We start from the raw sequence: 23,565 nt of genomic DNA on the forward strand, positions 1-23,565 counted from the left end.
GGTCCTGTGTGGTTCACTCTTGGCTAGCGGCCAGAAGCACCATCACAGGAGCCAGTCATGTAGAAGTCAGTTTATCAAAACTTGCACCCAGTGAATTGAATCAATCTAGCCAGCGGCTAAGAAGGAAACACGGAACCTGGTGGCCAAATCCAACACGCTCATCTTAGAGATAAATGCCCTACTGTTTTGTGGGGGAAGAAGGCAAAGAAGATAAGCAGATGCTTCTATAGAAAGAAAAGTCCAGTAGCTGTTAGCTTAAAATACACAGATATAAACACATCTGCAGAGATAGCCAGAAGCTCAGGATTCTTAGCAGTTCCCTGAGTGACTTCTGGGAATGGTCCACAGCTCAGACCCCGAAAAATACTGACAAAGGATAAGAAACCAGACAGAGGTCCTGGAGCCCAGATGTGCATTTCAGAGAACATTTAAGCATTTGGAGGCTGCAGTAACCCAAGATAACGGATTAGATCAGGTTTAGCATATGCCAACTGGCAATAACAACAGATCAGTAAGAATGCCACCAATTATACTATGTAGATTTCTTAAAGCTGTAGAATGGTAATAAATTAATTAACTTTTCCAGAGGAGTCTACCTTTGGGCTACTTCAACAAAGCATCTATCACTATTTAGCTTCTGAGAAGATTGTTATATTTTGAGAGGCAAATACTGTTCCTATCCCTTGAACTATAAACCTAAAATTAATGGCTAACAGTCACCTTTTCATAAAACCTAGCTAAAATGTACATGGAGTATATGGTTACAAAATAAGGACGGCCAGACAAAAATTCTCTTTTGACTGTTTTAAAAGGTGTCCTAACACAGGCATGCCTAATTTTAAGAGTATTCTTAATCTTAGTTAATATAGCACATTTTAAAAGAAACTTCAGAGATTATTTCTCAAGTGACAAACCATCTTCTTTTTGGGGAGAGAGGGGGAGCTTTTACTTAACTTCATTATAATTTAATGTTAGTGACTGTCATATTTGTTCTCATGTCACATATGGGCCCACCAGAAAAAAGAACAGAATCTGGCTGACCCAAGAGAATGCACTGTCAGTCCCACACTGGCGGGCAGAACCAGAATTATGGTTTTTATTTCCTTCATGACCAGTTTGCTTAACTGTTTCAGGGTTACCCAGGCCATGGGTCACCATGATGGTGAAGGGCCTTCTGAATGCGAACTGGAGCCAGCAGGGCTGGGGCCGGGGATGCTCAAAACATGCCCTCCACCTCCTAGAGTGATCCCATGTACACTCCCATTCAAGTAGAGCCCACCTACCAAAAAGACAACCTAGTTTACATTTCTAGTCTGCAAGTACCAAGAATAAATATCTCATGAAGCTATCTGCAATGTGTCTAGCAAGCATAAATGTTGATATTTGATCAACAAAATGGGTTTTTATTGGAAGCAAAAGCTCTTTTACTACAAAGGAAAATGAAGTTTTTAACTTAATACAGTTTTACGTGAACAGAAAAACTTCTTCCAAGGGGCAAATCGGATGAGGTGTATTTTTACCCATACAAATGAGTGTAGTTTTAGTTACTGAGGAAAGCCTTTCACCCCAGAAACCCAGTACTAAAAACTGAAGAAAAAAGTGCTCTTAATGTGAAGCTACTCCAATGCTGTAAGCGGGCTCCAGCCCTGCACGCTGCAGACTGAGAGGAACCTGCTGGGTCCAGGTTTTCTAACCAAAGCCACTAATCAAAATTTTTATCATGAAACCACGCCACACATAGGCAATTTTGTAAGAAGTGTGATCTTGTGAGTTGAACACTCAGAAAGCCCTTAAAAATAGTTTTTTGGAATGTACTGGAGTATTATTGTCTAGACAAAAAACACAATGAGGTACAATTAATTCATTTTTCTGCAAGTATGGGGAGTGGAAAAGGGGGCTTTTTAAAAAGAGGTATGAGTTATTAAAAGATGCACATTATTTAATTAGCAGACTGTTTTGATTTAGCTACAGAACTATTCTTCAACCCATACTGTAATTTCAAATCTTAACAGTTTAGCAATTTGAAAAAAAATTAATATCGTGGTTAAGTGGCTGATAGTGAAATCAGACTGGGGCTTTCAGAAAGGGCTTTCTGTTGCACCGCCAGCTAAGGTGGAAAAATGAAAAAAATGACACTGTCGATTCATAAGAACTCAACATCAGTCAAGCCAAACTTGGTTTTTCTGAAGCCTTGTAGCTTCTAGTCCATAGCCATGAAGAGCAGGTGTTCAGAGTGGGGTGAGGACCATCTACCCAGCTGTCCTGGGAGTGTGCTGTGGTGCCACCTAAGGAGGTATGCATGCTGGGGGGCTCTTGTCACACACAAACTCACAACTACAGTCTTGGTCTGGGACACAGGATTAGGGAGGCTCACAAAAAGTTCCCTTTGTGTCACTACTGGAGTTTCAAGTGCACAGCAAGAAACCAAGTTAAAGTTCATGAAAACACTTCACTCTATACTGTTTTCAGATGTTCTGAAATCTACTAATACTGGAGCAGAATCAAGATTAGCTTTAAAAGTGATCAACATGAATTAAGCTCTGAATCAATATTCAGCTCTGAACTGAGAAAGGATTTCTTAATCCCTGAAGAGACTTGGAATGTGTAAATGTTTTTATTTTAAACACGGAACAGAACATACTTAGACAAATCAGTGCACATTTTGCCTGGCACTTACCAGGGAGACTGTGTGGGCTATGGAAAGCAAGCCCTATCCTCCTGACACCTGGGGTTGTCGAGCTTTACCCCAGGAGGAGAAGATTTACGCAAAAGCTATACATTACCTTTTTATGGACGATTTCTTTGTAGGCTCTGACACCAGCCTAAACCAATTCCCAAAGAAATACTCCCACATATTTAGAAGTAGCACTGCTTTTGTAGGTGGCCACTTTGAAACTCAACATTCATTTGGAAAAATAAAAAATCTGAGGTATTTATTCAATGATCTACTTCTTTAAGTAAATATCTTCAGAAACATCTTTATCAATTCAGAGTTATCCCCAGCTTACAACAGGAAGGAAGCAACCAGTCGGCACCTAATGTTTCCTTACAGAACCCACCTGGGTGAATCAGGCTGCTCACCTGCAGGGGAACTCCCAGTCAGCTGGGGGTGGGGGGAGGGTGGGTAACTACCATTCCAATATGTTTTACTGCCATCAATTCACTCAGAATCACCTTCAACTCTGCTGATTCCCCAAAGTCAAATGAGCCGGAACCTAACTGCGCACACACTCACACACGTGCACCCCTCCCTCTGAAACTATTTCTCACTTGCATGATTTTATTTCTTGACAAATCCTCCATCAATTCCATTGAGTCATGGAATGAAAATTACAGGTATTAGGAAGAAAGTGACAATACATCGCCACTCAAGAAATTTCCAGATCTCTTTTCCCTGGTACACACTTGTGTCGGGTCAGGGCAGTCACATGAATTCAAGACAGTGGCCCCATAAACAGCTGCTAGGACAAAGTACCACAAATAATAAAGCCTGAGAGGAAGCCAGCATTTTAATACCTATTTTTTCGACACATACTAGCATGTGCTTTCATGTGGTCATGAGCAACAAAGTCCAAACAAGCTGCTCTGATCAATTTCCAGCCTGACCATTTGGAAACTGCCAGTAAACCAAGGCTGTGAGGTTGGACAGAAGTCTGAAAACTAAAATTCGTATCTTTACCCTTTCACTTGTCTGTTTCTTACAACAAAATTCAAATCTAAAGGCATTATGATTACTGTGCTGTATCTTTTTTTTACTCATTTACTATCAGACCTAGCCATTTCACTTCTGTTCCACACATATTTACGTGTTTACTAGAAGCCAGTGACACCACATGGCAGGAAAACCCCCAGACCTGATTTTTTAGACCTGTCCCCAAAGCTAACTCTTGGTCACGGTAGGAGCTCAGCATCTCACACCAGGTGGAGACCTGTACACAAAGGAATCTTCCAGAATTTGATCACTGCTCCCAGCACGGTGCCCACATCCCAGGACAGAGACACACTTTTTTCCAAAGGCACTGCAGTGCTTGCTGAAGGGCATTAAGTGCCACAAAGGTTTTCCTCTGCAGGAACTGAAATGTTCCCTTCAAACCCCAACCCTAATCCTGGTTCTGCCCTGTGAGCATCTAAAGACAAGCTACAATCCCTCCCAATCACCACTCCTGGACTTTTTAATCAGTGAAGCTGCCCCACACACCCGCAACCTGGTCCTGAACCAATTACCTCCATGTGCCTTTTATGACGAGCCCTGGGAAGACCTTCCCTCCTCGTCTTGCCCCCCCCCCAATCCCCTGTGCTCCAAAAGACGCTGCTCTGAATAGCGTGGTGGTGGTCTGCGCTGCATTGGTGGGAAAAGACAGTACTGCCCCTCGATGGCCCTCGTAACACTAAGTTCTCTAGGACAGCTCTATCAATATATTTCTGTGGCCTTACATTTCTTCCAAAGGATTTGACTGAGCCACCTTATTTTGTAAAACAAATTAAAAATAACCCCAAAACTCAGTACAGTCAAATGAAGACCAACTCTGAGCTTGCTTTTAGAGACACACACATCCCTAACCCCATTCTGAGTGTGCAATTTCTTGCAATTTCCAAGCAGTTTATTTCACCATTCACCTCATCAAAACCATAAAACAGAAATGCTAGACTTTAAAAGTAAATACACAACTCTACACATTATTCACTTAAGACTATTCCTTAGAGGGCCTCCCCGGTGGCACAGTGGATTGAGCACAGCGCTGTGAAGCTGTCCGCAGCCTCTGCAGCGCAGGTTTGATTCCCAGCCGGCCAGGGAGATACCCACATGGCGCGGCGGGCCTCTCCTGCTTCACCTGCTGCTCCCCTCAGTAGTGTTTTCGACCTGTCTGCCTGTTCTGTTCCCACTCTGTCTCTGGTGAATCCTCTCACCCTCCCGCACATCTGGCCTGTACCCCAGCTATTGTATGAATAAAAAAAATGGGAAAAAAGTATTTTAAAAAAAGACTATTCCTTAGCTATAAAGTGTTAAAAATTTTGAAGTTATTAGCTTTCAGTAACTCTGGTGTACTTAGCCAAATATCAGATCTTGGGGAGGAAATGAGAATTTAAGCAACAAATATAAAAATTTCTGACTACAGAGTAAGTGTGGCTTCCTCTATGAAATTTAACACGGGCAGCAGGAAACAGCTGACAAAAATCTCTTCTCCTAAATCCACATTAAGATCTTAAACATTACTGTATTTCACAGAACGATTGTGAAGATGAAGGCATGGAGCAAAAACAGAAGTCTAAAAACTGCATCTTAAACAGCTTTTAAATTAAAGCACATAAAAGTCTATCAACTTTATTCGTGCAGTTAAAACTGGCTGCATATAAAGCGAAACACTAATCTGTTAACACAGATAGATGGTTATCTGCCACACACCAGGAGGATGAGACATAATGAAAGCTTCCCACTTAAAACAATTCACAAAGGCAGCTGCCTCCTTTTATCCCACACTGCATAAAAAAGAGAAACAAAAGTTACACCTCAATTCCAGACTCGATTTTGCATGATTACAAAGATGTAATCATTGTGTTTGGGACGTTTAATGGTTTAAATATTTGTCCTCAAAACATGTCTGTCAGGATTGGGTTGTTTGATTCTTCCCTAGAGAAGCTTTACTCCAGAGAGTATATTAATACTCAAAACAGGTATCCTACCTCTAAGGGTCACAGATGAATACAAGCCCATAGTATTTTGTAGGAAAACACAGTAATAAAAAGAAATGTCCTAAGAATTAAATCCTGCATAAACATAAGAAAAGAGGAAGCCCACAGCCAGCAGAGCATCTTAGGGGCATAGTCAATGATCAAACCACTGACCAGCCTATACTGAGCTTGCAAACCACCACCTAAACAGTCTGCAAGCCATAAAATAGGAATGTCATATAAATGACTGTGTTCCGGCCCTCACACAGCAAAAGAATGAAAGTCACCATTAGGCAGGCAGGGGCATAAAATTCTGTGCTAAAACTGGTTTCAAAGGTCTTTTGCCCGTCAGGCCCACACATCCTTCCTTCTCCTCTCTGTGCCTTGTTGCTCCAGGGCAGATGGAGCTGTGGGCCCAGCTTTACTGGGTGGAATGGTTTGGTGGCTCCTGGACTGATGAAACCATTGTACAGTATGAGTTAAGCTGGGCTTGTTCTAATTCAGTGCAAGACTGCCCTGCTCCCCCCCCACCCCACCCCCGCAACAGAGCTCTGACCATTACTGAATGGCTGCAACACCCTCCTACTTCAGAAGAGGACACTGGTCCCTAGCCAGGCGGAGGCACTTGCCCCAGGGGCTGCAACCAGTCAGTGGAAGGGCCGAGCTGGACTGGGTCACCTGCTGGAAATTTCCACTCCAACACTTCAAACTAGACTCTCAGAAAAAAGGACTGGGGAGAAAACAAAGCTGGCGTACTATATATGCCATGCTTTCTATGTAGACAGAACACAGTTTGAGGCTTCAAATGGCAAGATCCAAGTGGAAAAGGAGTGAAACACACACACTCGCATGCTGCATTGAATTCTCTTTAACCCCACTAATATTTGCATGGTACCAAACTGTTTTCTTAAGGTGTTGGGTTGTTTTGACTAGTTTGGGTCAATTTCTGCTCGGGTACAAGGAAAACAGGTCTAGACTCATATATTTACTAACATAGTATATATCCAAAATTAATTTCTGGACCTCTGTATGTTAAGAAATTTCTCGTGGTACTGAAAAACAGACAAACAAGAAAAGAAACCTTTTAGCTTTCCCCTCCAGCACACTTATTCCACAGAAAAGTAATTCATTCAACAAACTAAGGTTGTCACACTCGGCTCTTCTCAAAGGACATCACAAACACACGTTCGTAAGAGAAAAACAGGTCCCTCCATGTAAACCAGCTCCCTCTGAAAAAGATTCAAGTCACTCATTAAATCTATAAATTGCTTACATTAAAATGTCTTAGGAATTGGAATGGGAGGCATGCTTGGATCTAGGCATGTGACATGTGGGGGGAAAAAGTGACCAGAACAACTCAGATAGTTGAGAACCACATTGTTTCAATTTTAAGACATACAACCCCTGGGAATGTAATAGTTGATTGATTTTATTTTCTTTTAATTTTAATTTCAAACCATTTCCACTCGTAAGGAAGGGCAGCAAAGCCCAAACCAAAGCATCATGCACAATGAAGAGTGTCAAAGGCCCAACTTCCAGCCCATGGCCTTGACCTGTTTCTAAATCCCGACTTCTGTTTCCTTATCCTAGAAAGGAAGCAAGTCCCCTCTCAGGTATGCAGACATAACCCATTCAACACCTGGCCTGCAACACCTGAAGATGGGAGAGGGGGAAAGATGGCCTGGGCACAGACCTTGGCCCTCCGCCTGACCCGTGGCACAAGTGGCAGGGCAGGGATGGCAGGGAGCAGAAACGCCCACCAGCAGCCCCTCCCAGGCGCTGGTCTCTCCATCACTGTCTCGGGGAACCACAACTTTACTCATGGACTATGGGGACCTGGTCCAGGGCAGAGAACAGAGGAAATACAAACTGAATTTGGGTTTCCCATAGGGCACTGGGAAGACCAACTCATTCTAAGCAAATACTTAAAACCATGAATGCCCAGTCTCTTACAAACTAAGTTTACACTTGACTACCAGGTAAATGCTGTTTGTACCATTAATAATGGTCACCTTAAAGCATGTCAAGAGTTTCTAAGAAGGATCCATGACTCACTCAGAAATAAAAACCAAAATTTAAATTACTGATGGCCAAAGGAGTGAGATTTCCTTCTCGTGGAAAGCAGTAGAGAACAATTCACTGCCATCATGTATACTGACCTGCTGTGGTTGCAACAGGTCATTGAGGAACAAGGAAGAACTAGTGAGTGAGTACCTACCAAACACATTCAGTCTATTAGCTTATGTAAATGTTCCCACAACCCTCAGAGGAGAGCGCATGGCTTTACTTGACGAATGAGGAAGATATTCCAGGTCATTCCACCAATCTGAGGAATATAGGTCCCTTCCAGATTCTGCTCAAGGCACAGGCACCAGCCTGTAGGGAAGGTGGAAACTGTGTGCAAGTGCAGGAAACATCTGTGGCCCCAACCAGATGGAGGTGTCTCACAATAAAATACTTTGTTAAAATTAAAAGCAGACCCCAAAAGTATAATTTAGGGAGTTGATTTCCATCTGGAGTACTTCTGGTGATGGGCCAAAAGCTTGATACCCCTGGATGAAATCTTTACCAACAAAAGGCTGTGACAGCTAATCCTGAATCATACTAACAGACATCATGGCACAGTGATGGACATGCATAAAATCAAGATTAAAATTAAGGAAAAAAATGTTAGTAAGATTTTTGCAAATACAAAAAAAAAAAAAAAAAAAGCACCCAGATAACACCACCCATACCTTGAATATAAAAATATTAACACTTTATATACTTTCCTTCTACTCTTGCCATTATAAAACTTCTTGGACACCAAAAATTGTGTTATGGACTAAATCCCACCCCTGCAAGAAACAAAATGTTGAACCATAATCCCTCATGTTTGGAGGTGGGGTCCTGGGAGTTGATTAGTTCATGAGGATAGAGGCCCCAGTGGTGGGATTACTGCCCTAGTAAGAGTTGGTTAGAGCCAGCTTGCTCTCTCTTGTCTGCAAGCTGGATAAAGAACACTCACCAGAACTAACCATGCTGGCACCTGAGTCAGATTTCTATCTATTTCTTAAGTCAGCAGACAAATGTTTGCTGTTTTAAGCCACCCAGTCTATGTAATTTTTGTCACAGCAGCACAAACAGACTAAGACACAAGGACATCAACAATTTTGAAGCCTTTGTAAACTTAACATGCATTTCCCCACATAATTATTCTTTTTAACATAATTAAGATAGCACTGGTCTGTCAAACAGAGAAGTAAGAACTTAGGGGTTTTCCAGTATTCATAGGACTATTGATAATTTTAAGGCTGGGATAAATAATACTGTGATGACGCTTCATGTGCATACAATTCTGCTGTCATTTCCTGAAAAAGAAGGGACCATCAGGGTCTCAGTTCTGAGCCTGCAGAGGGTGGGCAGTGACACTGTGCTGACAACCACAGCAAACAGTGCAGGCTGAGTCCTCAAGGTCTTAAAGGACAGGCCTCTGGCTTGTGTTAATAGGCCCTCTGGAGAGAAGGAACGTCATCTGAGGTCACATTCCACAGCCTAGTTCTGTCCACTGATGAAGCAAATAACTGGAGGACTGTGACCAGAAGGTGGAAGAGGCTGGAGATTTTTCCGGAGACTGAGGCTGACAGAGAAGGAATGAAGACAACTGAATCTAGTCTGAGAGGTGGTGTCCCCTTGGGAGTCCTGTTCCAGCACGGGCAGCGTGACCACACACCAAGTGCAAGGAGCCTCAGGTACTAGACTAGTGCTCCAATTCGGTGGTTTTAAAGTAGGTCAGGAACAAGGCAGCATCTGACTATCTAGCATTCAACTGGCAATTTTAAGTCGTATCTTCAACTCTAACACCAAAAACACCCTAAACTGTAAAGTAAGATAAATCAGCGACTGTTGAGTCTCTCTTTTCCTGCCTTATAGTTATATGGAGCTACAGGACTCATTTGCTTTAATAAGATGTTGCCTCGCAGCATATACAATCAGTCTTAAGCTACCCACATATTTTCAGGAACCGTGTCTGAGAACAACACAGTGTACACCTATGGACACACTCAGAGCTCCACACGAGGGAGGTATAACAGATACTGCGGATATCTTAAAAAAAGTAGCTAGGATTATTACTAAATCTCCCCCAGTGTTAGAAGTCTACTATTCCTTAAACAGGGTAAAAGTAGTGTTCTCTAAAATTCCTAGTACTTTATAGCCAGAATCAATCACTACAAATCATAAGTAATTAGTTAAGAAAAGACACAGGTATCTAGCCCCACCCCCCAGCTCCTCCTTTTTATAACAAAAACAGTGGACATAACACAGAAGCAAGCAAAGGGGCTACAATCATGGGAACCCCAGGTTTTGAGGGTTATACGTTGGTAAGTCTCCTGGTTTCCCCACTATCTTCCACATATCCCAGACAGGGCACTGCAGAGGCCTCTGGTAGGGACACAAAGAGAAATGGCTCCAAAGAAAGGCTACCGACACTAATCAAATGACTAGGGAAGGGTGACTTCACAACAGAAAACCTTTCTGACATCTTCCCTACTCCAGTCAAACACTATACCCTGCAGTTTCGGTGTGGCTAGGAGGAGGTGCTCCTACTCTACGGCTAAGTGGTATGGGCAGGCTAAATCAGGATCTGATTTCTCAGCCCCCGCCCAGCAGAAACAGACAAGAGTTAATCCTAACACCCTGTGCAGCCAGAGTAGTGTTGAAGGGATGGCATGGGCACCTGATTTTCTATTGCCCTGCCAAGTGCAACCAGATGCTGTTTCAATTTCCCTTCCAGAGTGGCATTAGCAGGATCCAGCACCAGATCCATATACTCCCTCTCCCCACAGCATATTAAGGGGAATGAGACCCACGCATTGTCTGTAAGGGAGAGGAGAGTTGAGAGGCAGGGACAGCGGGAATGTAAACAGAGAACAGACAGGAACTGAGCTTTAGCCCCTACCCTGTGGAAAACAAGGCCATGTGAGTTACCTCTCTACCATTTCTCCCCTTTCAGATGAAATTCCAGAAACTAAAAGACAAGGAAATAAATCTTGAAAGCAATCAAGACAGAAATGACACATTACTCATAGGCAAACACCAGCTCAGACGACAGCTGACTTTTCATCTGAAACCATGAAAGCAAGAGGGAAGTGGCATATCTTTTGAGCGCCTGGGGATGGGGGTGGGGGGGCCTACAGGATGGGACAAAGAGAACCCGTCTACTGTGAAATCTATATCCAGTGAATAAAGACATTCTCAGACAAAAGAGAACTAAGAACATTGTTGCCAGGTCTGTCATTAAAGAATGACTAAAAGTCCTCTAAACAGAAAGGAAATGATAACAGAATGCCTAGAACTTGGAAACAATGGAATGAGAAAAAAGGAAATCTAGTCTACTTCTAGTCTACTAGTCTACTTCTTGTGAGTTTTGAAAATTATTTTTGACAATAGAAGCAAAAAGCATTAACATTATCTGATACAGTACTCAATACATATAAAGGAAATATCTGATACAATGAAATTTGAAAAGTGCAGCAGGTAAAGGGACCAAAAAGGAAGGTGTCGACACCACAGTTGTGGTTACAAGATGATTAAGATTAGTTGCAGCAAAGTACATCACATCTGTATATTACAATACTTAAAACAACCACTAATGATACTGTATAGAACAATACTTTAAAAACACTATAATAAATCATGGGGGAACCCTAAAGAGTGTTCATATAACCCAGTTAGTTTTGTTTTAAACAATGAAAACAAATCAAATGGCACACACTAGTATATAAGCACTAGTATATAAATAATTACCTTAGATGAAAATAGTCTAAATACACAATATATTTAAAAGAAAAATTTGGTGGAATAGATAAAAACAATACTAAAGATTTATTTTATACAAAAAGAAACCTCCAATACAATCTAGATAGGCTGAAAGTTAAAGAATGGAAAAAGATACACCAAAGAAACAGGAGTAGCTATTATCTGGCAACAATGAAAGGATCTGTCCAACAGGAAAACTTAACAATTCTACCAATGTGTGAATACCAAACAACAATGGTCTCAAAACATAAGAAGCAAATTCTGACAAATTTGAAAGGAAAAACAGACAAATCCACCATTAGAGTTGGGAACGTCAACACCACACTATCAGCAACCGACAGAACTACAAGATAGAAAATTGGCAAGGTTACAGAAGATCTGAGCAACATAAGCTACCAGTAAGATCACACACATATATAAAACAACACACACATACATAAAAAACCAACACTACACAGGGTTTTTTTCAAGTACTCATGGACCATTCATCGAAAATAGACTATATTCTGAGCAATAATATAGGTCTCGACAAATTGAAACGAACCGAAATGGTATGTTCTCTGACTACAATGGAATCAAACAAGAAAACAGTAACAGAAAAACAATATGACAATCTCCACACACTGGGAAATGAAAAAACATACTGCTAAATAATCTAGGGTCAAAGAGTAAGTCTCAAAGGAAATAAAAACACATAGAATGCAATGAAAATGAAAACACAATATACCATGTGGGATAGAGCTAAAGCAGTGGTAAATGGGAAATGCTTACAGCAGAAAAGGGGATAGGGCTCAAAACACTATTCTATGTTCTTACCTCAAAACTTGCAAAAAAAAAAAAAATACAAGCAAACAGAGGAAGGAAATGATAAATAATAAAATTGAAAACAAGTAAACAATAGAGAAAAATATGAAAAAGTTGGTTAAAGAATTAAAATGGGTAAACCCCTAGAAAGACTGGTAAAAATTAAAAAAAATAAGTAAACACAGAATCACCAATATTGAGAATGAAACATGCTATCACAACAGATCCTGCATCCATTTAACAGGATAGTAAGGAAATAATACAAACACTTGATACACTCATAACTCCAAGACAATTAAACAGAAAAACTGAATAGTCCCACAAACACTGAATTATTTTTCCACTTTGTAATTTAAAAGTAACCAAAAAAGGTATCTCCCAGCCCAGGTAGTTTTGTTACACGATTCTATGAAATATTGAAAAAGAATACCAATTTTACACAAACTCTTCCAGAAAATGGAGGAAGAGTACTTTCCAACTCACTACAGGCCCTGATTTCAAAACCACACAGCCTTAAAAGAAAACAACCCATGAATATGTCTCATAGTATTAGGCATAAATATCCTCAGTAACATATCAGCAAATTTAGTCAGCACTGTATGGAAAGAATATCACCCTGAGGGAGTAGAATTTATCCCAGGCATGCAAAGTAGATTAGCAATGAAAGCCAATCAACGTAGGGGCCTCCCTGGTGGCGCAGGCAGTTGAACGCAGTGCTGTGAAGCTGTCCGTAGCCTCGCAGTGCTGGTTCGAGCCCCGCTGGCCGTGGAGATAACCCACATGGCGTGGCAGACCTCTCCCATCTTGCCCGCTGCTCCCCTCAGCAGTGTATTTCAGTCAGTCTGCCTGTTCTGTTCCCCACTCTGTCTCTGGTGAATCCCCTCACCCTCCCGCACATCAAGCCTATACCCGGGTTCTTGTATAAAAATAAATAAAGCTTTAAAAAAATCCAATCAATGTAAATTGCCATGCATCAATAAGCTAACATAAGTAAAACCATATATATCAGTTCAATGTAGATAAATTTTATAAAATCCCATGCCCTTTCCATTTGTGACTTAAAAAAAAAAACTCTCAGCAATCTAATTTTATTTTATATTTTAATAATGATAATTGCTTTATTTGGCTCCCATGTTAATGTTTATTTTACTTCTTTTATTCCTCACATTAATCTATGAATAAGATTTTATTATTTTCATTTTCTAGATGAGACTCTCAGATGTTTAAAGCACATTTCAAAGTGGTAAGTTCAGTAAAGTTGGAACTAGGTCACAAAATTCAAGTATTTCACATCAATAAAACCATGATCTTTATTTTTTTTCAGCAATCTAATATTAAAAAGAAACTTCCTCATCTTTTTAAGGAGCAAGTACAAAATATCTAGTTAATATATGCAATGGTTCAAGACTGAAAACTTTCCTTTAAGATTAGGGAAAAGACAAGGATGGCCACTCTTACCATTCCTATTCAACATACCATTGACATTCTAGCCAGTACAACAGAGCAAGAAAAAGAAAGGAAATACATACAGATCAGAAAGGAAGAAATAAAACTGCCCCCATTTCCATGCTACCTAATTGTCCAACCTTATTATAAAATTTATATGAAAAGGCATAGAATCTACCTAGACTAAAACAATTTGAAAAAAAGAATAAAGCCTGAAGAATCGCTCTACCCATTATTACCGCTTCTACAACCACAATCATAGAAGCTGTGTGGCACTGGCAGAGGGACAAGCACACAGTTCCATGGAGCACAACAAAAAAACGCAGAAATAGAAACACACACACATGCCAACTGAGTTTTTGTAAAGGTACCCTTTTCAATAAATAGTGTTTGAGCAATTAGCCACCCATAGGCAAAAGGATAAACACAGATCCAAAACTCACATCTTAAGCACAAATTAACATGAATCTAGATCTAAATGTAAAATTATAACACTTTTAGGAAAATCATAAAACTTTCGGGAGAAAATTTTTGGGACCTAGAGCAAGTGAAGAATCCTTAGACTTAATACCAACAGCAGGAACCATAGAAGAAAAATCTAATACATATACTGCACTTTATCAAGATAAAAAACCTTTACTCTATGAAGAAGATGTAAAGAGAAGCTAAAGATTGGGAGACAATATTTGCAAATCACCTCTCTAACAAGGGCCTTGAATCTTGAGTATAAGAAAAGTTCTTAAAACTCAAGAGAGTAAAATCAATAATCCAATTAAACAATGAACAAAAAATACACTGAATTGACAAGAGTACACCAGAACTACAGAAAAACACACACATATTTTCAACCTCATTAGTCATGGGGCAATACAAATTAAAATGAGGTATTACTGCACAAGTAGCAGAAAGGCTAGAACAAAAAATAATGATAATAGCCACCAAACATTGGCTAAGACTTGGAGAAAGTGGATCTTTCCTACACTGTTGATGGGGAATATAAAATGGTCCAGCCGATATGACAAACTGGCAGTTTCTTAAAAAACAAACTATCATATAACCCAACAATTGCACGTCGGGCATCTATCGCAGAGAAATGAAAACCCATGGTCACACAGAAACCTATACATAACTGTTCAAAGCAGCAATTCGTTGCCCTGCTGAAGCCACAGTGGCCAAGAGCCTGATGGGAGACTCCACCAGGGAGCATTTGCCCACAACCTTCCACTGGCAGCTATTGGAAAATGGACCAGGAGACAATGTGTGGGCTGGCAAACTCTCCCTGAGTGCCAGCTGTGCCAAGTCCCCACCAGAACCTGCAAACAGTCCATGTCCTTCAACAGGTAAGTTAAAGTTAAACACAGCCATACCATGGAGTACTGCTCAGTAATATAAACCAAGCAAGGATACGGTTATCTTGGGTGGCTCTCAAGGGAATTGTGTTTAGTGAAAAAGCCAATCTCACAAGGTTCCACATAGCAAGATCCTATGTGTATAATTGTACATAAAAGGTCAGAAGCACAGAGATGCAGAAGAGATTAGTGGTTGTCAGGGATTAGTGAGCAAGAGGAAGGAGGCTGTGGCTATAAAAAGGTAGCGAGAGAATTCCTGGGAAGGAGCTGTTCTGTATTTTCCCTGGTGGTCATACATGAGTAAATACACTCTCACATGCACACACAAAACAGAGTGCAATGTGGTACTGGTGAAATCTGCACAAGGCAACTATAACGTTATTTGCTGGTTGTGAAACTAAGCTTTTTTTTTAAAGATTTATTTATTTATGCATACAAGAACTGGGGTAAAGACCAGAGGTGCCAGGGGTGAGAGGATTCACCAGAGACAGAGTGGGGAGCAGTGAAGGAGGACTGACTGAAATACACTGCTGAGGGGAGCAGCGGGCGAGACAGGAGAGGTCTGCTGCGCCGATACTATGCTATTTTGTCAGGTGCTGCCAATGTGAGAAACTGGAGAAAGGGCCTAGAGGATTTCTCTGCATTAGATTCTCTGAAGCCATAATTATCTCAAAATCGAAGTTTTCAAAAAAAATTTAAATTTGTCTAGACGGCTCTTAATTACTAAGTTTTGTTTAGAACCAGTAAAGAATTTTTTTTCTCTTTTGTCACCTTCTACCCTCACTCAACACCTACAACATGTACTTGTTTTCTCATGGCATCCGAACAAGTGACCTTGCAGTTTAAAAGATGGGAACTGGGTGTTGAGCAAAGAAGACTCCGCTTGCCCTCACCTCCAGGGCAGCTTTGAGGAGCCTGAGGAACCAAACCATTCCACCTGCCACTTTTTCAAAGCCTAAATGCACCAAGGAGTCTAAACTGGTAAAACAAAGCTGATATTTGCCTGGAGAATATAGCTATCTCCTAGGTCACTTAGTGTTTAAGATGCTTACAAGATTAGTTTAATTACCTTCCTTCTCTTAAGTCAACAAGAGCAAGCAAAGGAGTAAGCTCTATGGCAATGACAAGCCCTGGATGGAAGATAAGGCCTGGCTTGCCAAAACACCACTACAAGTTCCAAGGCCCTCCATTTGCAAGGCCAGCCTGTCCAATTAAAATAGAATGCCAGAAACAGAACTCACTTGACACTTTTATTAGCTACACTTTGCAAAGTAAAAAAACAGGTAAAAGTGATATCAAAAATATTGATTTAATGGCCAATAAGCATATGAAAATATGCTCAGCATCACGAATCAGTCATGGTCAAGGAAATACAACTCAAAACTACAGTTATCACCTCACACTCATCACAATGGCTACTGTCAAAAAAAGAAAGCAAAGTGTTGGAGAGGAAATGGAGATATTGGGACCCTTGTGCACTGTTGGTAAGAAGGTATAATGGCATTCGTTCCTGTGGAAAAGTTTGGGGGCTCCTCAAAAAAATTAATACTAGAACTCCCATTGATCGGGCAGTCTCACTTCTGAGGATATATCCCAATGAATCCAAAGCAGAATCTTGAAGGGACATTTGTACACCCATATTCATAGCAACATTATTTATAACGGCCAAGGGATAGGAAAAAACCAAGCATTCATTAACAAATGAATAAAGAAAATGTGGTATATACATGCAGTGGAATATTATTTAGCCTTACAAAGTACGTTCTGATACATGTTACAGCACAGATGAACCTCATGGACATCATGCTAAAGAAATCAGTCACAAAAAGACAAATACTGAATGAAGCCCTGTATATGACATACATAGAACAGTCAAAATCAGAGACGGTTACTAGAAGGGAGATTGCCAGGAGGTGGGGATGGGGGTGAAGGGATGGTGTTTAATGAGTATTGGATGGATAGTTTAATGAGTATTTAGTTTTGCAAGATGAAAAAGTTCTGGGAATTGGTTGCACAATAACACGAATATACTTAATACCACTGAATACTACACTTAGAAATGGTTAGGATGGTCAATTTTGAGTTATGAGCTTTGTACTGTAACAAAAATACATTTTTATGCAACTCAGTATATTCAGAATACTTTAACACAACTAGTACAAATGGAGGTATTTTCACGTTACTTTTTATGTACTAAGTCTTCAAACTCCAGTGTGTGCTGATGCTGACAGTACCTCTTAATTTGGTCTAGTCCCATTTTAAGTGCTCAGTACTCACATGCAGCTTCCCTGCTGGACCAGCGCTGAGCTAGACCTATCACCACCCCTGCATGTCAAACTCTCTAGCTAGATCCAAATAAACACAACCATATCCTTGACCTTTTCCAACTCTCATTTCCAATCGCACTGACTACAACTTCAACTACAAGTATGTACAGAACTCTGTACATGACATGTATTAAAAGCACCCAGAGAAGACATTTAACAAACCAACACCTCTGTCAGTGATATTTATTAATATCATCAATATTCACTAAGAGACATTAGCCAAGTTAATCCTCCCAGGGTAGAAGACTAAAATGTGGCAGAAGTGAAAAAACTCTTACAGATAAACACAATATTCTTTGAGCATATTTTCAAAAAAATCAAGGACATGCAGGAAAACCTGACGATGTTTCTATTACAAACATCTAAGTGCTGTACATCCCAGCAAAAACTGACTTCTCCTAAGAACAAAGACGCAAGAACAAAAAAGCAAGATACACTGTTCTCAATTCCAAGTTGCTGAGCACTAAACTATTTTGTGGATGAAGGAGCCTCTGGCTAAGGAGAACCTCTTCATAACCTCACATTTGTGTTGCACTGGCTGAAGCCAATCATAAAGACTTCTTTGTGAAAAATGTATTTTGCAATAAATTATCAAAAGCTTCATTGAAGATCTTAATGGATACTGTTGGATAAGGAATACTAAACACAGCCAAAAAGAGAAGAGAACCAAAATTTATCAACTCAGCATATTTCAGTGGTCTCCAGGCACCAAGTTAACATTATGAGAATGGCCAGGACAAAATGTTATGGAGTAGAGAGGTTGTAAATTTTATTCCTCAACTTAATAAACTCATATCTGGCTAAGTTCTCTTCTTCCCATCCCAACTCATTCCCTCCCCAAACAAAGCTCCCAAGAACTTAATACTGAAAACTTACCTTGGTACATTAACTTATGAATTATAACTAAATTATAAGTTATAACTTACAAGTTATAAATTCCTTATAACTTTCATTTAATTCTATGCATTAAACTTTAAGTTATCACAACCATCTACTGAATGTAATTAATATTCAAAAATTACACCTCAGGATCCATTATTTTACTTCAAAGGTACAACAGTAACTTTGCTTAATAATTTAGATTTTGATCTCTAAAGCTCCACATCTGTCATCTCAAGTAATGGTGATTACCTTGTAATTAGCTTACTAAAAAGCATGTCACCAAAAAAATAAAAAATTTGTGCCTACCTTTATATTTAATAAATACACTAATTCACCTACTATTGCTGGTTAATGGGAAGGAAGAACTATTTTTGTGCATTAAGATACCACCTGGAGAGATTCATGCACAGATCTGCAGTAAAAAACTGCAACAGCTTCCAGACGATCCTTCAGGCACACAGGTTTTAAAATATACACACCATAAAGTCCCGTATCTCACTCAGTAACGCGGCAGGCTCATTCACTCAGGAGCATTTTCAAGGGCATAAAAACATGCAAGCATGAAGCACTTCTAAGGTAGAAATGCATTTGGGAGGAGTAGTAAGAGTAGTAACTAAAGCAACTGACACTGAAACTTAAAGGTCCTTCTCTGGAGGGGTCCTTGTAAAGTATCTCTCAGCATTTAGCAGATGTGCAGTTAACAATAGCTACTGGAGTTTTTGCCATTTCTGCCTGTTATTACCCAGCTGTGCCTGACCCGCTGAGGTTCTTCTAACTCCGTAACATGGGGACACATTTACAGGGTTTACTCACTGAAGGTTAGGAAGGACTGACCTACAAAGGCAAGATCTGTCACTGTATTCCAGCAGTTAAGAGTCTACACTGATGACTTTGGCAAGGTATGATAAAAATTACAATACTCTATTCTAGATTTCTTAATCGATTATATGTTGCCATTTATTTATAATTTATTAATATAGGAAAGAAGGATTAGTCTGCACAAATGGTAAATCAGAGTCTGCTGAGTCCTGATTAAGCCACCAACGGTGACTTGAACCAACAGAGACGAATCCCTATATCACGGCTGTCATAACTGAATCTACTCAAAAGTCACATGTTGGAGGTTTAAGGGTGAAATCAAGTAATGTGGTTTGTACAGTGCTTTCAAAGTTCTAAATTAGATGCTAATGTTTAAATGGCGAACGTTTTGGCATCAAAATCTGTACTTTGGATTATTTTGCAATATTAGAAAAATTATTACTCTGAAATCATACTCCTTCGCAGCCACAACTGGGGGCAGCCCTAATGGAGAAGGAGCAAATGTTCTCCAATTTGTCATAATCCCCATCAGGTCATTCCCTCACTGATGGGACTGCCAGATTTTTCTGGGCATTTATGTTTGTACTCCTGATTCAAACCTTTAACTATCTTTAATCCCTGAAAGAAAAACCCACAACCTAATCCCATTAGTGCTATGTCCAAACCCTCCGAGCAAACAAAGCAAGCCCAAAGAAGAATCTGAGTAGAAAACAAACCATTTTTCACGGTTCTATGTTGATACTGCTGACATTAACTAGTTTCTACTTTTTAATGCCATTTTTGAACATCATTAACTTGTTCCATCTTTTCTTCACACTTTTGGCTATGTTATTAAGCTACTTGCTACAACTGACCATGTGGAATGTCATTAGTAAGTAAATCTTGGTGGCTGGAATGACTCACCACAGTTATATATGTTAACAAAGGCAGCAGGGATCTGAGCTGGGCTGCCTAATAGGCTAATGCTTGGGGCTCCCAATTCCTCACTAGGACACTCGGTAATACTAAAAAAAAAGTTGATGTTTTATTTGACACATCCTCCACATTCCCATCAAAGTAGGGAAGAAATCAGTTATAAAGGGCTCTAAAATTTCAAGGCTTTACATACTACCACAGGCTTTAAACAGAAATTCAAACAACCGCACGTTCACTGCCTCTTACCCGGGTATTGCTTACCCATTGCACTGAGATAATGGTTGAAGGCCTGGCAAGGAGGACTTGGGGTTTGTGTTGATTTGTCACAACTCATGGGTGCCGGGCTCCTGTCTGTGTCAAAAGAGAAATACCCACTGGAGGATCGAGACAGCAGGGAGGATCTTCTCACAAAGATGAAAAGCGGGGATCTGGTAGCAAAAGGGCCAGGGCTGGCCGGTGGGGCCAGCGGGCCCTGAGGGCTGCCTTGGGGGCAGCGGTCCCCTTCGACTTCGTGATTACCTTGGGGCTCTGTCTGTAGAGAGGTAGGGGCCCCAGGCCTGAGCTGAGGAGGCCTCTCGGCAGGCTGCAATTGTCCGCCTTCTCTGTCACACTCACAACTTACATCGGAAGGTTGCTTTGCCATTTGGTCTTTTTTTCTGCAAATAAAATGAAAACTAAAATTACCTACAGCAAAACAATTACAAGGCATAACGAAATTAGGTAACTTTCCCCTACTCACTTAAAATTCTTAGCGTTACTCCCCAGCACGTTAAGTCCTTTTTTCTTACACTCCTCTGAAAACTTCCAAATAATAATAAAAATACACCTAAAACAACAAAGGCATCTTTGGGGGGGAGGTGGGGGGTGAAAGGGAACTAAACTTCCTGCCACCAAACAAAACACAGCAGCAATGTCAATCATTTGTGGAACTAGAGCTCTAACGCACACACGAGTTTTTGGAGAAGCAGCTTGTCTGAATTCTATTCGCAAGTGCTCTCTGCCCGGGGCCGACTGGAGTAAGTCAGAAACTCCCAGCGGGCTCTGATTTCCCGGGATCAGATCCGGCGCTGGAGCACAGGAGCGGGCGCACAGGCAGCGACTGCAGGCGGCTGGCCGCGTTCCCTGCTCCAGCCCCATTGTTCTGCCGAAAGTGCTGAGGGCAGCAAGTCTGGGGAAGGTTTGGCAAGGGCCGTCAGTCGTAGTAAGTGCGTCACAATAGAGTTTGTAACTCAGAGCGCGGCTCAGCACGACTCCGGCGCTCTCCGCCCGCGGGTCCTCTCCGCACCTCCTCCCGTGGGGGGCAGCGCGCGGCACCCAAGCGGACAGAGCTGCGCCCAGGTACACCCGCACCACTAGGTGCACGCCGCCCAAGGGGGCTGGAGGGAGACGGTCCCCGAAGCTGCTCCCTGGCGCTCCTCGCAAAGTCCAGAAGTAACTCCGCACGCGAGGGCGCAGCGGGACGCGCGCTCGGGGAGCCCACAGACCCTCCCCCTGAAAGCCAGCGGGCCGAGACTCACATCCGCCCCTGTCCTTCCAAGCGTCGCGTCCGGGCCCGGGCCCCGCGGCGTCCGGCCCGCTCCCTTCGCCGCCCTGGAGCCCCCCGAGCGTCCCCACGAAGGCAGCGTGGGAGACAAAGCCTGGGACTCGCCTCCGGAGCCCCCCGGGCCGCGCAGAGCCCGCCACTCGCCGCCCGCCAGGCGCCGCGCTCCGGGCAGCCGAGGGCTCCGCGCGCCGCGCCTCTGGCCCGCGCTGCCCCGGCCGCCGCCGCCGCCGGGAACATCCTCCGCCTCCTCCCGCTCCTCCCCTCGCGCACTGCGCCCGCCGCCGCCGGCACCGCCGACCTCCCCGCGCCGCTGGCGCCGGGTGCCCGCGCTCCCAATTGGCCCGCGCGCGGTCGCTCCGCGCCGCAGCCAATCGCCGGCCGCGCCGGGGGCGGCGCCTACGGGTCAGGCCGCCAAAGGCGAGGCGATTGTTGACAAACTCGGCTCGGAGCGCGGCCCGGCCGTGGCTGTGGCCGCGGCCGCGGGGGCGACGGGAGGCTCGGCGGAGGCTCGGTGCCCGCGGGCGCAGGGCTAGCCCGCCCCGCCCCGCCCCCGGTGCCCGTCGGGGCGCCGCGCGCGCCGGAGCAGTTCCCGCCACCCCAAGGGGCCGGCCACCGGAGACAAAGCGAGGACCCGCGAGCCCCCTGGAGCTGCAGGGCCGGGCTCAGACCCGAGTCCGGTCGCCGTAACACCCCCCACCCCTGTCCCGGCCCGCAGGGTGAGGACTTAAAGGCTGCGCCCTCCCCAGCTGCAGCATCCATTCTCCTGCAACTTCCTCCCGCTCCCAGCGCGCCGCGGACACGCACCCATTACGCGCGACCGCCACTGGCCACCGGCGTGCAGACCCGCGCGCACCGGTGACCACGGCGGGCAGCAAACATACCCGCACTCCTGTCCCCTCCCTGCGGCTGGTGGGTCTTCCCATATGCCAGCAGCAACCTGGAGTAACAGGTCCCCCCAAACCACGGCACCGCCAGCCAGCAAAAGAGCGGGTCGGCATGTTCTCCAGCAAGCCCGACACGCCACGACAGCGCGGCCCCACGGATCGGGCAGGGTCTGCTGTCCACCGAGTGGCCCCGGCCCTCGGAGGAGGCCCTTGGTCTCCTGCTGACTGCGGCTCTCGCGGTTGGCACGGCGCGAAGGGCACCCGCAGATCGGGCAGGGCCGCCGACACGTCGGAGAGTGCAAGCGCGGCAGCTGCCCGAAACTTCGGCCTGAATGAGTAAAAGGAAAAGCCGAGTCTCGGCAGTTAAATCACCACCAGAGTCCCGCGCCGGGGAAAAGCCAAGACGCTGGATCCGCTCGCACCGCCGGGCGCTGCTAGGGGGAGCCGGGGGAGGGCGCGCGGCGAGACTTCCCGACCCGGCGCGCCGCCCGGCCAGTGCGGGGGAGCTGGGCCGCGCTTTCCCAGCCGGCGCGGAGAAGGCGCACGCTCCCCCCGGAGGTCCCGGGGGTCCTTCCCCTCCCCGCCCGCTGCGCGCGGCTTCCCGGTGGAGCCGCACTTCGTCCAAGTGCCCGCGGCCACTAGCGGACGCGTCCTGCCCTAGAGGCTTGTCCAGAGCGAAGGCACCCGCACGATCGCCGCCTCCCGCTGGCGACCTGCGGGACAGGTACGTGCGCGTCTGCCTGCACGTGCGCGGGAAGCGGGCCGGAGGTGGGGTCGCGCGGGCTCCGCCGCCTGTCTTCCACCCGTACCCCGAAAATCGGAGGCATTTACCTTGCGTTTCTCAGTCCGAGAGTCAGAGTCAGACATTGGGGGGACGAGGGCCAGGGGAAAGGCGCCGAGCCGGTGGCGGCTAGAGCGGGGCGAATCGAGCGGCCCGAGGCGATGCTGGCCGCGGTGGGCCAGGGCGCGCAGGGCGGCTGCGAGAATCTGGTGGCAGTGGTGGTAGGGACGCGGGACGCGGCGCTCCGACTAGCTCGAGACCTGGCGGCAGCGCTGAGCGAAGTGAAACCTGCGCGGCCCAGCCGCCGAGCCCAGGCTGGTGGCCCCGCGCCCGGGCCCAATCACCG

At 44.0% G+C, this 23,565-nt stretch overlaps 1 protein-coding gene across 8 annotated transcripts in view; it reads right to left on the minus strand.

The window, feature by feature from the left end:
* Window positions 1–23,474, minus strand: part of BCL2L11 (BCL2 like 11) — a 43,675-nt gene extending 20,201 nt beyond the window's left edge. For 2 of the 8 annotated variants that reach the window (XR_005128412.2, XR_008554411.1), the window contains exons 1-2: window positions 20,751–21,224; window positions 20,273–20,667 (exon numbers count right to left, since the gene is read on the minus strand). Coding sequence is in view for 6 of the 8 variants with exons in the window: in XM_037527829.2 (XP_037383726.1) it covers window positions 20,273–20,667; window positions 20,751–21,148 (793 nt within the window). In the remaining 2 variants the exon portion in view is untranslated. Of the gene's footprint in view, window positions 1–20,272; window positions 20,668–20,750; window positions 21,230–21,528; window positions 21,597–23,269 lie in introns of those variants that run through there. The other 6 variants (XM_037527830.2, XM_054701865.1, XM_037527829.2 and 3 more) reach the window with 6 other exon arrangements.
* Window positions 23,475–23,565: the final 91 nt, after the last annotated feature.

This window comes from Talpa occidentalis, unplaced genomic scaffold (assembly GCF_014898055.3).
Source record: "Talpa occidentalis isolate TD23 unplaced genomic scaffold, MPIMG_talOcc4v2.1 talOcc4.5, whole genome shotgun sequence".
Taxonomy (NCBI): Eukaryota; Metazoa; Chordata; class Mammalia; order Eulipotyphla; family Talpidae; genus Talpa; species Talpa occidentalis.